Source organism: Peromyscus californicus, unplaced genomic scaffold, assembly GCF_007827085.1.
Source record: "Peromyscus californicus insignis strain IS unplaced genomic scaffold, ASM782708v3 Scaffold_3__1_contigs__length_106647218, whole genome shotgun sequence".
NCBI lineage: Eukaryota > Metazoa > Chordata > Mammalia > Rodentia > Cricetidae > Peromyscus > Peromyscus californicus.
This window is the reverse complement of record NW_026294551.1, coordinates 51,822,836-51,840,098: the sequence shown is the minus strand read 5'-3', so window position 1 is coordinate 51,840,098 and position 17,263 is coordinate 51,822,836. Positions and strand designations below refer to the sequence as shown.

Below are 17,263 nucleotides of genomic sequence, written 5' to 3'. Positions count from 1 at the left end.
AGTTCCAGAGGCTCATCCCTACTTCTGGCTCCATGGGTTCACATACAGAAGTGAAAGCAGAACACATATATACATAAAGAGTAAAAAACTAAAAAACCCTAAATTATTATGTCATTGTTTTCATCTTTTGTTTGCTAAAACTTGGCTTCACTAGGCTAGTTTCAAAGTACAGGAGTCAAATGATTGTTCTGCCTACCCTCCCATGTGTTTGGACAGCAGGTACTTGCTAGTACACCCATCTTGTCATTATTTTTGAAATAAATCATTCATTTTTGTTGATGTAGATACATTGTAATTTAAAGAGTGCTCCATTGATGAGTGTTTGTGCTATCACAGTTCTGTGGTGAGTATTCTTGTACATTCTTATCTTTGTACGTTCTTGTACATGTCTTTGAATGACATTTCTGTATATGTACACACTTAAACATTTTAATGCAAGTACCAAGTTTTTATTTTATTTTATTTTTCTGGTTTTTTTTTGAGACAAGTTTCTTTATGTAGCCCTGGTTGTCCTGGAACATGCTCTGTAGACCAGGCTGGCCTCAAACTGACAGAGAACCACCTGCCTCTGCCTTCTGAGTGCTGGCATTAAAGGCATGCACCACTACCTCCTGACTAAGTACCAAGTTTTTTTCCGGGCAGGTCTGTCAGTTAGGGTATAAGAGTGCTGATAGCCCTGTATGTCAGTGAACTTGAGTCTTTTTTGTATGGAGAAATTGACCATTGTCATGTGCAACAGGAACAGCAAATTTTTCTGCCAGCTTGGTTTTTTTTTTTTTTTTTTTTTTTTTTTTTTTTTTTTCTCGAGACAGGGTTTCTCTGTGTAGTTTTGCGCCTTTCCTGGAACTCACTCTCTAGCCCAGGCTGGCATTGAACTCACAAGTGCTGGGATTAAAGGAGTGCGCCACCACTGCCCGGCCAATTTGTTTTTTTAACTTCTATGTTTTGGCATATGGAAGCATTTTCGATTATCAGTTTTTTTCTTTGGGGCATCAAAAGTTTATGTTCTGCCTGTTATTTTCTAGTGTTTAGTTTTAAATATTGGATCACTGAGATTTTATTTTGATGTAAGGAATCAGATAAATGGCTATCTATTGTTTTTGCATCATGCAGTGATTAATTCAGTATTAACATTGCTGTTGCACGAATCCTAAATGGTCTTATCATAAAAACCCGGAGCCAGATATCAAGGTGAAAGCTGAAAGATCAGAGAAGCAGAGCAAGCCACAGCCACCACCTCTTACCTCACCAACTCCTCAGCCTGAAAGAGCCAAGTTCCTGTTTCCTCCTGCCTTATCTTCCTTTCTCTGCTCAGCCATATCACTTCCTGTCTCAACCTTCCTAGTGCTGGGATTAAAGGTATGTGATCCCAAGTGCTGGAATTAAAGGTGTGTGTCACCATTGCCTGGCTCTATTTTTCTTTTAGACTGGATTAATCTCGTATAGACCAGAGTGGCCTTGAACTCACAGAGATCCATACAGATCTCTGCCTCTGCCTCCTGACTGCTAGGATTAAAGGTGTTTGGCCTCTATGTTTAATCTAGTGGCTTGTTCTGTCAGGGAAATTTTATTTGTTCACAATATCACCACACATTGCCGTTCAGTTGATGATACTATAGTCATACTGCATAGTTACATATATTGTTTTTCTCTATTTTGTAATGTTTTAGTATTTAAAATGTTTTAGTATTTAAAGAGCCAAAAATTCTTTGTGAGGGGTTGGGGATTTAGCTCAGTGGTAGAGCGCTTGCCTAGCAAGCACAAGGCCCTGGGTTTGGTCCTCAGCTTGGGGGAGGGGAATTTTTGTGAATCATTCTCTGGAGTTTTTCTTGGCCTTTTTTTTTTTTTGAGTATTTATTTATTCAGATAAAATTCAGTATGAACACATATGTTTTTACCCACTATGTCCTTCTTGTCAAAGACAAGACTTTAAAACATCATGCACTAGGACCCCAGGTTTGACTCCCAGTAATGTGTATAAGAAGAAAAAATGTTTTCATTGAGTTATTAACTAAGGACAATAAACAGGGTTTTTTTTTTTGTGTGTGTGTGTGTTCAAGATTTAATTTTTATTTTATGTTTTCTGTGTATGTACACATGAAAATGTAGGTGCCTGTGGAGGCCAGAAGAGAGCATTGACTCCAGAGAGCTGGAATTAAAGGAGGCTGTGAGCCACCAGACTAGGGTGCCAAGAGCTGAGCTCCTGTCCTCTGCAAGAGCAGTGTACTCTCCTAACTGCTGAGCCATCTCTCCAGCCCTTACATCTTTACACTTATTATATCAATATAAGTGTATTAGTTATATTAGGTAATTCTTTAATCTTTTTCAAGGTGGCATCATTCCTGCTTCTGAGTTGAATAAATGAAAGTTGAATAGAAGCTGGGCTTGATGGCACATGCCTTTAATCCCAGCACTCTGGAGGCAGAGACAGGCGAATTTCTGAGTCCAAGCCAGTCTGATCTACAGAGTGAATTCCAGGACAGCCAGGCCTATATAGAGAAACCCTATCTTGAACACCCCCCCCCCCACACACACACACAACTACTTGGGACTCAGGTTCCCATGAGTTTTCATTTCCTATTGTATCTTTTTTAGTTGAGTAAATTTTCATGTCGTTAAAAAAAAAGTACACAATTAAAACAAAGTCCCAAGTTTGCTTTTTTTAAAAATACATTTTCATTGTTAAATAATTCTTCAGCAAACATCATTGAACATTAATCTTTGGTTTCATTTTTATTTCTTACAGTGTTCTTAATCAAAATGTATAAGTTTGTTGGACTTGATGATGATACCTGTGATCCTAATATACAAGAAACTGAGGCAGTGGGACAGGAGCATTAGGAGCTTGAGGGCAGCCTGGACTGCATGAGATTTTGTATGTGTAATGAGTGAATGAATGAATGTTGGTTTATGGGTAGCCTTTGGTTCCCCAGGCAAGAAAAGGTGTCATTGGTTTTTAATGTTGAATTTTAATGATTGGCTTTTAAAAAATACACTGTCTATTTGCTTTCTTTGTACATTATATCAGTGTTCTTTGCATTTAGAAGATAAAGCCCTTTATTTTTGTTTGCTATAGATCTTTCAGATTTATTCTTTGCTCTTTTTTTAGGGATGGGGGTAGGTGATCCTGGCATTGAATCTAGGGCCTTGCACACAGTAGGCATGTGTTCTACCTCTGAGCTATTGTGGGGTCCTCTTTTTCCTCACAGTCTGTTGGCCACCAGTCTGTGAGGATGAAGGGGCAGAAGTGGCGACAGAGAGCTTTGTATGGCCTGTGAACATGGTGGATATAGCTTTTCAGGATACAGCTTCAGTGAGACAAGAGCACAACTGTATTCCAGAGTGAGGGGAGACTGTAAAGGATGGGGACAGAGGCTATGACATCACCTAATTAGCATTAAACAGCATGCACAATCCTATCATAAAGCTCCTAGTACATGTCTAATTACCATATGGGTAGCACCTGGAATGATTCTGCAGGGGACTGTCGCACTAGAGATAAGTCAGGCATTGGGGCCTAGAGACATTCTCCAGATAAGGTCAGGTAGAGAGCAGGAAGCCCTCCGATGGGGGAGAGGGAAGGGCGAGTTCCATGATGTCCAGTTTGTAGAGAGCTGCCATGGTAGACTAAAACCTCTGTGCAGCATGGCCTTCCAACAAGCTATATCCTCAGTCATGGCTTTTGTTTTAAGTTAGCTTTTTGGGTAGTTTTCGTAGAGGGATGTGTAAGATTTCATTTGAACTGATTTACTGGTAATGCTTTTGATACCTCTAAAGACTCACTGTTTCTTAAAAACAATTAGATACCCACCCATTTTTTTTTTGAGTGTATAAACTTTTTAAAAAAATACTGGCTAAGTTTTTCAGTATTCTTTAAAAAAATTTATTTCTTTTTATGTGTGCATATTTATCCTGCATGTTTATATGTGGGCCTGTGGAAAGAGGCCAGTGGGTTTTCTGGAACTGGACTTATTGATGGTTGTAAGCAACCATGTGGGTGCTGGGATTAAACCCAGGTCCTTTTGAAGAGTAGCTAGTGCTTTTAACTGCTGAGCCATCTCTTCAGCTCCAGGTTTTCAGTGTTCTTTTTCTTCTTATTTTGAGATAGGATCTTACTGTGTAGCCATGGTTGTCCTTAGAGCTCACTGTGTAGACCAGTCTGGCATCAAACTTGTAATTCCCCTTTCTCTGTCTCTTTGAATGAAGTTCAGCGATTACAGGTATATGGTATCATGCCTGGCTAAAATTATTTTAATTCTCAAATTTTTTTATTTTTTTGTTTTTTTGAGACCGTGACTGTCTACATAGCCCTGGATATTGTGAAACTCATTATGTAAATCAGGCTGGCCTTGAACTCACAGAGATCTATCTGCTTGCCTCTACCTCCTAGGTAGTGGGATTAAAGGCTTGTGCCACCATGCCCAACCTTTCTTAAGTTTTTTTTCTGTGTGAGTTGTTTTTTAAGTGAAATTTTCTATGTCTTTCACTTACGTTATTTTTCTTTTCTAAAATATTTAATAATTTTAGATAAAAATTTTTGTTGGCCATGGAAAACAAAATGCAGAAATGCATTATTTTATATATGTATATATACAAAACTATATATGTGTGTTTATATCTATTAGTTGTTGTTTGTGTGTGTTGCAGTTCTTGCATTAAAGCCGAGGCTTCCCACGTGCTAGGCAAGCCCTCTATCCCTGGGTTACAGTTCCACCATTATTGCACCTTTCCTTTTTCAGCCAGCCATGGTGGTTTATTATGGAACTGCTGGTTCTCCTACCTCAGCCTCCCAAGTGCCACACATTTAAGTTTTGATTTATTCTTTTATTACCAGTTAGTAATACTGCCACCTGAGATTAATTGGAAATACAGTTGCTAGTGGTTTAAAATGTAAAGGGTTCAGTTTTGGGCGTACGTGTCAAGAAGTCTGTTTGTCTTCTCAGACCTGCCAGGGATCCACGCTCCTGTTTTCTACTGTCTCTTGTTTACTGCTATGTTCCCCTCATGTAGATTCAGTTTTGACTTCTTTGGGGGTATATTTGTTCTTTTTCTACTTTCTGCATTGTGTTTGCCAACTTCAGGCGTGTGGATCATCCTATTTGGTAATTCTATTTTTTTTTTTTATAAAAAAGATTTCCTTAATTGCTTTCCTTTCCTTTATGATTCATGGAGTTATCTTACATATTTTTGAATTGTTCAACAAAATGAATTACATTAATGGATTTCCTGGTGTTAGACAGCTTTAGTGTTTCTGAGATGAGCTCTAGATGGTTATGATGGTTTGCTATTCTACATTTGATTTGCTAATTTGAAAATCTTTGCAATTGCATTTTAGAGATTGACATAATTTTTTTCACTTTACTATTTCACTAGATTTTTTTTTTACTGTGATTATACTAATGTGGTAAAATAAATTGGAATTTATTCCATTCATGACAGTTTTTTTTTTGTTTTGTTTTGTTTTGTTTTGTGTTTTTACTTTGAGACAGGGTTTCTCTGTGTTGTTTTGGTGCCTGTCCTGGATCTCGCTCAGTAGACCAGGCTGGCCTCGAACTCACAGAGATCCACCTGGCTCTGCCTCCTGAGTGCTGGGATTAAAGGTGTACACCACCACTGCCTGACCCATTCACGACATTTTAGTATAGGAAGTACTTTTTTTCTTTTTTCTTTCTTTCTTTCTTTTTTCTTAGTTTTGGTTTTTTTTTTTTTTTTTTTTTTTTTTTTGCGAGACAGGGTTTCTCTGTGTAGCTTTGCACCTTTCCTGGAACTCACTCTGTAGCCCAGGCTGGCCTCGAACTCACAGAGATCCGCCTGGCTCTGCCTCCCGAGTGCTGGGATTAAAGGCGTGCGCCACCACTGCCCGGCTAGTTTTGGTTTTTTGAGACAGTGTTTCTCTGTGTATCCCTGGCTGGCCTGGAACTCACTCTGTAGACCAGGGTTGCCTCAAACTCACAGAGATCCTTCTGCCTCTGCCACCCAAGTGCTGTGATTTGATTAAAGGCCTGTGCCATCATGCCTGGCTCATACTTGTTTCTTTTTGATTGGTAGAATTTGTTGTGTTCACATTCAGGTTTCATCTCGAACATGTACGTAGTATATTTTATTAATTTTCCATTGGTAGACACTACAGATCCTTATCCATGGGGGATACGTTCCAAGACCCCAGGTGGATCTGAAATCATGAATAATAATGAGTCCAATATATTTTCTGCTTTCTTTCCTTTTACATATGTACCTACCTTAAGATACAAATTAGGCACAGTCTGAGGTTAGTAGTAACTGATTATAAAACAGAACAATTATATATTGTAATAATTGGGTAAATGTAATAGTTGGGTAAGTGTAGTCTCTAGCTCTCTCAAAATATCTCCTTGTACTTTAATCTTAGGCCTGAAGGAAGCATTTTACTACTTCCCTTTCACTTCCATAAATTGCCAACATCACTACTTTTTGCTTTGACACCATTGTTGAGTAAGGGTTATATGAGCAGAAGCATGTGATAGTAGCTACCAAGTAGCCGGTGGGTATGTGGGACTGAGATGATTCACATCCTGGGTAGGCTGGAGTGGGAAGGTGTGAGTTCTTTATGCTGCTCAAGAGTATACAGTTTAAAACTTACGAGTCGTTTCTGGTATTTCCCATATGTTGCCCACTGGTATTGGAAACTATGGGAAGTGAGACTGTAGACAAAGGAGGTTATACTATATTCACATTTTACTGATGTTCTAGAGTTTCAAGTATTCTACGGTCATTAATACTTCTAAAGTAAAACCTTTACACACATATCCATGATCTCTTGCCTAGGACAAATTCCTAGTGGAGAAATTGCCTATTTAAAGATTACATAAAAATTTAAGGCTTTTGTTATTGATTACCACATAGCCTTTTAAAGCCTTGAAATGTACCCTAGAAGGGTAGATTGTGCTAACACTAGTTCTCACTTTCATAGATGAATAAAAGCCAGCTCGTAAGAGGTAGACTGACCCTTCCATTCGTGTCTAATCCCAGAGCTTGTTTCTTTAACTATATTGTCACACTGATATTGTTAACTGATTGCCACATATCTAATAAATATGGGGTTCTTTGTTTGTTTAGTTTGAGATGGGGTCTCATTATATATCCCTGGCTGGCCTGGGACAAGTTGTGTAGTAGACAAAGCTAGCCTTGAACTCATAGAAATCTGCTTGCTTCTGCCTCCTGAGTGCTGGGATTAAAGGCAAGTGCCACAATACCCATGTGCCATAATACCCAGCAAATAGGAGATTCTTAATTGTAACTCCTGTTATAATTCATCATTTTTTGTAGCTTTGAGGTTTTCCCTACATGACAGATGTTAACATCTGCATTCTCACTCTGAAACTTCTTTAGTTTTCATGTTCCTACCCTTAAATATAATCTTCACCTACATGTAGGTAGGATGATAGCTAGTTATCAAGATTCTAATCCCTCTCTGCCTGTGACCTTGATAGTTCTGAAAAACTCATAAATAATACATTCAATTTCCTTGTAAATAAAATATAACCTTTGTGTTATTATTATTTATTTATGAACTTCTGATAAGTAGTCCCTAATGTAGAATAGATACTATAGTGTAGCCAAGCTATAGCACAAATGTAGAAAGAATGAAGAATTATGTCATTTTACATTTTCTGTGTTAACTGCATACAAGGGAAACTGATTTGTCTTAAAATTTAATAAAACATGGTTCTAAAGGACAGTTTATGTTGCATCAGGCTTTTGTTCTTGTAAATGATAATAACTTCAGATTATCTTAAACCAGTTATTTTATATTAAAGGAATTGATTTGAGATAGTTTTGTGCTTTTTTTTTTTTTTTTTTTTTTTTTTTTTTTGGTTTTTCGAGACAGGGTTTCTCTGTGTAGCTTTGCGCCTTTCCTGGAACTCGCTTTGGAGACCAGGCTGGCCTCGAACTCACAGAGATCCGCCTGGCTCTGCCTCCCGAGTGCTGGGATTAAAGGCGTGCGCCACCACCGCCCGGCAGTTTTGTGCTTTTTATTAACAATTCTCCTTTATGAATTGTGTGTCTAGAATGATGGAGAAATGATGTTATGTGAGTACATTGTTTTTCAGCTGATTTCAAACACAGAAATAATAAGACATAAAAATAATTAGCCTTAAATTCATGCATTTAATCCCAGCACTCAGGAGGCAGAGGCAGGTAGAACACTGACTTTCAGGCCAACCAGGGCCTGAAAACTATCTCAAAGCTAAACCAAACTAACAAAAAAGTAAAAAAAAAACCAAAAAAACAAAACAAAACAAAAAAACAAAAAAAACCCTTTAGTATGTAGATGTACCATCTTCCACGTGTCATGATTACTAATGTCTAGGAGTTCATTTATAACTCTTATCCCCTTTCTTGGATTTTAAATATGGTGATGATGATGGTGGTGGTGTGCACCATGGGGCTCATGTGGGGGTTAGAAGACAACTTTTGGGAGTTGGTGCTCTTAGCAGGGCTCTCTTGCTACTGCTGCTCTGTCTGGTTGGTTAGTGTGCTTCCAGCCCATTTTCCTGTTTCCATATCTCAGTGTAGGAGTGCTGGAATTGTGGATACAAACAACCACATCTTGTTTTTGTGGGTTCCAGAGATCAGACTTAGGTTGTCAGGCTTGTTGTGGCAAGCACTTTTATCCCCTGAGATATCTCTCATCTCTTTCCTGGATTTTTATTTTTTAATTTTTAAATATGTGCATGTGTTGGGCTGGAGAGATGGCTCAGAGGTTAAGAGCACTGGCTGTTCTTCCAGAGGTCCTGAGTTCAATTCCCAGTACCCACATGGTGGCTCACAACCATCTGTAATGAGATCCGGCTCCCTCTTCTGGCCTGCAGGGGTACATGCAGACAGAACACTGTATACACAATAAACAAACAAACAAACAAACAAACAAACAAATAAATAAATCTTTAAAAAAGTGTGCATGTGTGCATATGAGTATCATCCTTTGTAATGCTGTCTGCCTTCTTTTTTTTTTTTTTTTTTTTTTGGTTTTTCGAGACAGGGTTTCTCTGTGTAGCTTTGCGCCTTTCCTGGTACTCACTTTGGAGACCAGGCTGGCCTCGAACTCACAGAGATCCACCTGGCTCTGCCTCCCGAGTGCTGGGATTAAAGGCGTGCGCCACCACCGCCCGGCGCTGTCTGCCTTCTTTGATGCAGGGTCTCTCATTGGCTTGGAGCTTACCAGCTAGGCTAGCCAGTGAGTCCTAGGACCCCACTGCCTTTGCCTTCCTAGCTTTGGGATTACAAGAGCACACCACTATGTCTGGCTTTTTATATGGGTTCTGGGGGTTGAAAGGCAAACACTTTACTCAGTGAGCTGTTCCCTCAGCCTGAAAATAGTAATTTCATAGCTAGAATACTTCTAGAATATAATGTGAGAGCCTGGAGGCTTGTTACCAAGTTGGACTCCTTCATCTGAGAGAAGTGCAAGCCCTTGGAGATGTATTTCTGCCCATTGAGTCTGAGAGTGAGGTTTTGAGATCATGCTCGTGTAGAAGAAGCAGGCTGAGCTGGCTGGCAGACCATGTTCAGGCATTTGTCACCATCATAGACAACAGTGGTCAAGTTGGTCTTGGTTTCCAGTGCTCCAAGGATAGCTACCACCATCTGAGGGGCCATCTTGGCTAGTTTCTCCTTTGTCCTTTTGTAAGGAAGCTTCTGAGGATTACAACCTGTGTGTCTCATACTGTCCTATACAAAGGTATCAAAAAGGCTGGTGTAGCTCTGTGCTGGTGTACTGCATCTCTGTTCCCAGGGGCACTGGCATCATTCAAACTCCTGTGTCTAAGCAGCTACTGCTGCTGCCTGACATTGACAGCTGCTACACATGGCTTGAGGAGGGACTACACCCACTGCCAATCTGGGCACTCTACCAAGGCCGTTTTTGATGCTAGTTTTAAGACCTCCAGCCACCTGACTTGACCTCTTCACCAAGTCTCCCAGTCAGGAATTCATGACCATTTTGTGAAAATCCATACCAGAGTCCCCGTGCAGAGGACCCAGGTTCAGCTACAGCTGAACAACATAGGCGTTGTTTATTTGTCTTCAATTTTTAAAGTTTTTGGTTCTTTTTTTTTTTTTTTTTTTGTTTTTCGAGACAGGGTTTCTCTGTGTAGCTTTGCGCCTTTCCTGGGACTCACTTGGTAGCCCGGGCTGGCCTCGAACTCACAGAGATCCACCTGCCTCTGCCTCCCGAGTGCTGGGATTAAAGGCGTGCGCCACCACCGCCCGGCAGTTTTTGGTTCTTTTATGCAGCTGCTGGAGATCTGAACTCAGGCCCTAATGCTTGTGTAGCAAGTACTTGTACCTGTGAGCTATCTCCCTGCCCAAGATTTTGTTTGTTTGAGACAGGGTCCAAAGTGTAGCTCAGGATGGCCGGGAATTCTTGAGCTTTCCTCAACCTTCTGAGTGCTAGACTTAACTGTGAGCAGCGAACATGAGGTTTTTTTCTCTTTAATTGTTTTTTCATTTTTTGACATGGTCTCCTATAATTAATTCATCCTGGCCTTGAACTTGCTGTGTAGCCAAGGCTGGCATTGAACTTGTACTTCTGCCTTCACTTGTCAAACACTGAAATTACAAGCATATGCTACCATGCTCAGTATCTAGGGTGTTGGGGGGGGTCACATCCAGGGATGTATGCATGTTAGGCAGGTACTCTACTAATGGAGCTATCCCTTTAACCCAACATAAGGGTTTTTATTTTTTATTTTTGTTTTGTTTATGTATTTTAATTTTGTTTTTTTTTCCAGACAGGGTTTTTCTGTATAGCTGTAGCTGTTCTGGAACTCTCTCTGTAGACCAGGCTGGCTTAGAACTCACAGAGATCCACCTGCCTCTGCCTTCTGAGTGCTGGGATTAAAGGTGTGCACTACCAGGCTTATTTTTTTTTCTAGATTTACTTATTTTATGTTTGAATTTTTTTTGCTTTTGTGTGTGTATGTGCACACTGTATGTGCCTGACCCAAGGAGTTCAGAAGAGGGCATCAGATCCCCTGGGTCTGGAGTTATAGAGGGTTTTGAATCTCCATGGAGATGCTGGGAACTGAATCTGAGTCCCTGTAAGAGCAGATAATGCTCTTAATCCCTGAGCTGTGTCTCCAGCCCCAAACATTGTCTTGTCTTCTGTTTCTTTGTGATGTATTTAGGGCTCTTTTTCTTTTTTTCGGAGCTGAGGACTGAACTCAGGGCCTTGCGCTTGCTAGGCAAGCGCTCTACCACTGAGCTAAATCCCCAACCCGAATTTAGGGCTCTTTTATTGCTGTTTGTGCATTCTTCCTTGAGCTCTGTGGTCTGCTGGGTATCTCTTCTGATTCAACTCTGGTACCTAGTTCAGCTCATCAGAATGCAGCCTTGCTTCCCTCAGGATGTCCTTGGCCATATGAATTTCCCTTCCAAGTTGCCTAGAGAATTTCTGCTCTGCCAACTCCTGATGGCAGCATGCCATGGCCTGGGCTGATGTTGACAGGAGCTTCTTTGCTTTCTTTTCCCAGTTAGGTGTGGCAGATAGTGGCGTTGCTGCTTTGTTCACTGCCATGGCCTGGCATATTCTTTCCAGTCTGTTTTTATTATATTTATTTATTATATTATATGGTTCATATTGTGCCATTTGTAATTTTATATTTTGTTCTTTTCATTTACTATACATTTTCTGGCTTTGGTATTTCATTAAATGAATATACCTACCGTACCTAATAATTTCATTTCATGCTTTTTCTCCTCCCTCACCCTCCTTTTCTCCTCTTCTTTCCTCTCTTCTTTCTTACAAGGTCTTGTTGTGTTGCCCAGTTGGGCTTGAACTCCTAGGCTGAAGTGGTCTTGTCTTAGCCTTGTGAGTAGCTGAATTGCAAGCACATACCCTGTGCCTGGCAGTAGTTTCATTTAAAAATCAGGTGACGATACTGGTCAAGACTTGTGGGCTTCAAGAACTGTTCAGATTCTTCCCCCTTCCTGCATTGATGTTCTGTGGCTTGAAATGGGTGTATTTGGATCTTGAGGAAAATCTTCAAACAAAAATTTCTACTTACAGTAAAATTTGACCCAGATTTCTTTTTCCCTTTTTCTCATTTGTGTCATCGAACTTAGTATTTTCTTTTTTAAGAGGTATATAGTAGGACACATCTTGGGGCTTTAAGTTACTGTTCGTTCTTTCATATCAAAATTAGGGAAAATTAAGCTAGGCAAGGTGGTGGCGGCGGCCCACTCTTGCATTCCAACATTTGGGAGACAAAGAAAGAGGATGGAGAGTTGAGACTGTCTCAATAAACAACAGTAAAACTAGGAAAGGTAAAATATGTAAGAATTACTGGACCTTTTCCTTATTTATGATTTTATTTCTCCCCTTTATTTTTGGATTATTATTGCTTAATTCAGACATTTTTGAGTAAATGACAGTCATTTTTCTCTTTAGATAGCAAGCATTAAAAGTAGCCACTCTCTTGAAAAACCTAAATAAACAAATGGAGCCACAGAGGCTTGACATGATGGCATGGCAAACGCCTTTAATTCAAGTACCTGGCAGCGTGTGGCAGCTGAATCACTGTGAGAGTTCCAGGTCAGCCTTGGCAACACAACAAATTCTAGATTTGCCTTGACCTGGGCTGGCTATATAGTGAGACCTTGTCCTTTCCCCTCTTCCTGTCCTTGATAAGTAAGTAAGTAAGTAAATAAATAAATAAATGTAACCTTGGCATCAGATGGTTTCTCCCTTAGTACTCAAATGAAGGTAATAATGTATGGGCTATGTTTGTGAAAACTGATAAACTAAAACTCCACATAACTAAATCCCAAAAGAGTCAGTACTGTTGAAAGCTGGTGTTAACACTAGTTAGTTTGTGTGTAGCAGGGAGGGGTGTGACCTGGAAGTCAGTAAGCATGGAACTTGGTGAGAATCATAAGGTTAGCAGTGACTTCTAGTGTTTTGTAGCTACAGAGTGACTTGATCTCTGTATTTTTTTCTTTTTGGGGGGTTTGATGTGGGCTTTGAGACGGGGTTTCTCTGTGTCGCCTTGGCTGTCCTGGAACTTGCCCTGGAGACCAGGCTGGCCTCGGGCTCAGATTTGCTTGCCTCTGCCTCCTGAGTGCTAAGATTAAAGGTGTGTGCCACCACTGCCTGGCAATCTCTGTATTTCTTTAACCAATAAATACTTTCAATTTTAAAATGACAGCTAACATTTTTTCCCTACATTCCATGTTAATTACTTTTTGACTATATCCTAATCACTGTGAACTATTTAGTCATCATGTTAGAAAAGTAATATACCACTTTCATTTGATGAACTTTTCAGTTTGATTTGTGGGTTGCCTGCTAATATATTATGATATACCTATTTGTAAATTTCTGTCTGTTTGGGGTAAATTGATTTTTCTAGGTGTGACGTTAAAGGCATGCTTGTGAAAAGCAGTTATTTTGGCTTTTCTGTTTTGTAGAAATTCAGTATGCTTGGAGTACTTGAGATAGATTCTTTGGAAAATTACACAAAAACAGAATGAAAATAAATAGAGGAGTTATTGGTATACCCTCAAGGATCATGATTCCTGAAATTTCAATATTCCAGTGGAGAGCACCAGTCAGACTTGTGGGTGTGAACTTGGATTTGAACTGTGTAGGTCAGAGCCAGGATGGAGTAGGGAGTAGTGGAAATACAAAGTTTGGCTGAAAAAATATTTTAAAAATAGTTTATGTGAGTGTCTCAGTCTGTAGTCCAGGCTAGCTTCAAACTCATGGTAATCCTCCTGCTTCAGAGACCCAGGTGCTGGGCTTACAGGTACAAACCACCATGCCAGGCTTTAGTTGTAATTTTAAGGGTTGCATTTTTGTTTTTGTTGATTTATTAGTCTTACTTAACTTAAATATAAATATAATGATGAATGGCATGAGTCTTTGTGCATGTGTATGGTTTGGTGGAAGATGTGGATGGGATAGGATGTAGGGAAAAGTATGAACAAAGGGTCTTCTTTCTCTCCATTTATTTTAAATTGCTATGTTACATGGTATTTTTAAAAAAATATGTATATTATAGTATTTTGAGGTGCATGTCCATTGTGGAATGGTTGTTTCCTTCATTTTCAGTGGTCTTGTTTATTTTTGTAGTAGTCAGTAGTGTCAGTAAGTTTAGTGTTATGTGGGAAAACTATTAATTTAACCATTGGGATTTAGCAATAAGTAATAGCAGAAATAAGGGCCTCAAGGACTAAATTTCCTTATGATTTAAGATGGTAATCCCTCTTCCAGTGTTATTCTTCATGTATTCTACATGGTGCCTTCTGATATATTCTCCCACCTCCTTTTTCTCCCCACACCCCCCCCCCAAAAAAAAAAGAAAATAAAAAAGAGAAAGCTTTCAAATGGTCAGATGTCATTGTCTATCTGTAGATGTATCTCAAAATTACACTTTGCCTTTAGTGACATGGAGCTCAAAGCAGCAGTCTTTTCCCCTTCTAGCTGTGAGTTGTACTGATGCTGTCAAATAGGAAGCTAGCCTTGGGATGTGGGGATGAACCAATACAAGGCTTAGTTTAGTATTTGTTAGAGAAATGTATCCTTATTGCAGAGAACTTTGAAAAGAAGATGGAGGAAATGAGCTATAGTTCTAACCATTGCTATAATTTTCTAAGTATTATAAAATCAGTTGTGAATTGAGCAGTAGCTTGAGGGTAAGGAATGACCTTCAAAGATAATCCTGGATCTTGGTTATAATGTGGGCAGATTGCCATTGTTTCCAGTGATGTATAGTAGAGAAAGGGGACCTCTGCTGGCCGAGGTAATTGGATAGTAGTTGGCTAGTGCTGATAAATATCTCCTGAAGGATTATATTGATAGCCTTAAGGCTGAGTCAAAGGTTTGTGTTTTAACCAAAACAGCCCTGGCCTTGACCAGAATAGACAGTCTGAGCACCAAGTCTTGAGCCCCTAAGCCCCTAAGACTGTGGGTAACACTTGTCTGAAAACAGATGATCTGCCAGTATTGGAGCTGTGACACAGATCTACAGGTTTGTGTCCTTTCCATATGGTAACAATTTCCATATAATGTAATGGGTCTTCTGGGACTGGAAAAATAGTTCCAGTTGTTATGGCTGTCCTAGCCAGGGAGCCCATTAGATTTTGCTCCTAACAAAGAAACAGAAAGTAGCAACATTGACAGTGGGGTTAGGTGTGGGATAAGTAGTTTAACTGAGTCACTATTTAACAATTCCAACTGTGGATTAACATTCTGTCAGTGTACTAAAGAGAGTTAGGAGCTCTTGTATTGAAATTGACTTTGTTCTCTGTGATCTCTGTTTCATTGTATATGACTTGTTCACAGTATGTGTATAAAGTCTAATAGAAGTGTCTGGCTTCTTAAAAAAAAATTGCAATATAATGAATTTCAGCCTCCCTACTAGTTCCATGTATATATAGTAGTATGTAACTGGATGACTAGTTTATTCTTAAAACTTATATGTAAACACATTTATTACTTGTTAACTAGTATTTCTTTTTCCAGTTTCTCTTCAGCAACGGGTAGCAGAATTGGAAAAAATTAATGCAGAATTTTTACGTGCACAGCAGCAGCTTGAGCAAGAATTTAATCAAAAGAGAGCAAAATTTAAGGAGCTATATTTGGCTAAAGAGGGTAAGTTCGCCAGTCTCTTTCCCAACTTCCCTGCCAAAACTTTTAAATGTTAAATGTTAAGTTTCTGATAGTACAGTGTTTGTGATTGAATGAACCATGAGAGAGAGAGAGAGAGAGAGAGAGAGAGAGAGAGAGAGAGAGAGAGTGTGATATAAAAATAATGCCTTTTGGAACTAGGGTTTTCAGTAGAGTTGGGGAGCAAGTGGAAAATGCATCATTAAGGTTTGTTTGTTTTCTGACATTAATGATATTTAGTTGTAATTGGCTGCTTTAACACTTGAGATACAGTCCCTGGGTATGTTGTGTAGAAACTGACATTTCGTGGAATTTACTGAACAAGTGTTCAATTATTTTCTCAGTACATACTGCTAAGTACCTACTTTGTGAAATACATTGTATGTAGATGCTGGGCATACAATGGGAACAAAATTCATGTGATCCTTTAGGTTGATTGAACTGAAGATGAGGAAAACATATAGAGTCATTGTGTTATCAGTTGTTAAATGAGTGTTTAAATAAAGTAAATCTTGTGGGGGATATAATTTAGGAGGGTCAGGGAAGGTGTTTACATTCTAGCTATTGGCCTAGAAGCAGTGTAGATATGGTTTCCATGGTGTCATTGTGGAACAACTGCAGCAGCATCAGGCTTTCCTGGGAACCTTCTTAGGAGTACACATACTTGGGTCGTATCCCACATTTGCTGAGTCAGGAACTGGGGTGAGGGTCCAGTGGTCCAATGGCTGGTGTTTTAACAAGCTTCCAAGGTGATTCAGCTTCAGAGTTTCTGACTAGGATTCTGGGGTCCCACAGTTTGCATTTTTTTTTTTTTTTTTTTTTTTGGTTTTTCGAGACAGGGTTTCTCTGTGTAGCTTTGTGCCTTTTCCTGGAACTCACTTGGTAGCCCAGGCTGGCCTCGAACTCACAGAGATCCGCCTGGCTCTGCCTCCCGAGTGCTGGGATTAAAGGCGTGCGCCACCACCGCCCGGCTACAGTTTGCATTTTTAACAAGTTACTTGGTGATGCTGTAGCACACATTGAGAATCACTAGCCTAAAGCAATATCTTTTGCATTTTTTAATTGAAAATTTTTGTTGAGATAGATTCATGTATCCCAGGCTGGCCATGAACTGGTTACATGTATAATTGAGGATGACCCTGAAGTTCTGATCCTTCTACCTTTACCTCCTGGGTGCTAGGTTATTAGTTTGGTGCTTAAGTTTGAACCCAGGCTTCATGCATGCTAGGCTGTATCTTAAACTCCTAAAGTAACATCTTGGGCTTGAAAGTCTTTAAGAAAATAATCTGTGTTCTATAACAAAACTATGCATATAACTAGATGTAGTGAGACATACTTTTAACCCAGCACTCCCCTTCCTCTCCCTCCCCTCCCTTCCATTTCCTACCTTTCTTTCCCCTTATCCTTTTCCATCCTTTGCTTCAGATAGAGGTTCATGTAGCTCAGTTTGGCCTTGGACTCTTCCTGATCCTCCTGTCTCTATTCCCAAGTACTGGGATTACAGATGTGTAGTACCTTGCTTGGTTTAAGTGGTGCTGGGAATTGAACCCAGGGCCTTGTGCATGCCAAGTAAACACTCTACTGAGTTGTGTTCCCAGCCCCTGGTTCTTACAC

At 39.7% G+C, this 17,263-nt stretch overlaps 1 protein-coding gene across 3 annotated transcripts in view; it reads left to right on the top strand.

Annotated features, from left to right (window-relative positions):
• Rabep1 (rabaptin, RAB GTPase binding effector protein 1) overlaps positions 1 to 17,263 on the top strand; it is a 106,201-nt gene that overhangs the window by 10,090 nt on the left and 78,848 nt on the right. For all 3 annotated transcript variants that reach the window (XM_052756404.1, XM_052756402.1, XM_052756403.1), the window contains exon 2: positions 15,506 to 15,634. In XM_052756404.1, the coding sequence (XP_052612364.1) occupies positions 15,506 to 15,634 (129 nt within the window). The remainder of the gene's footprint in view (positions 1 to 15,505; positions 15,635 to 17,263) is intronic.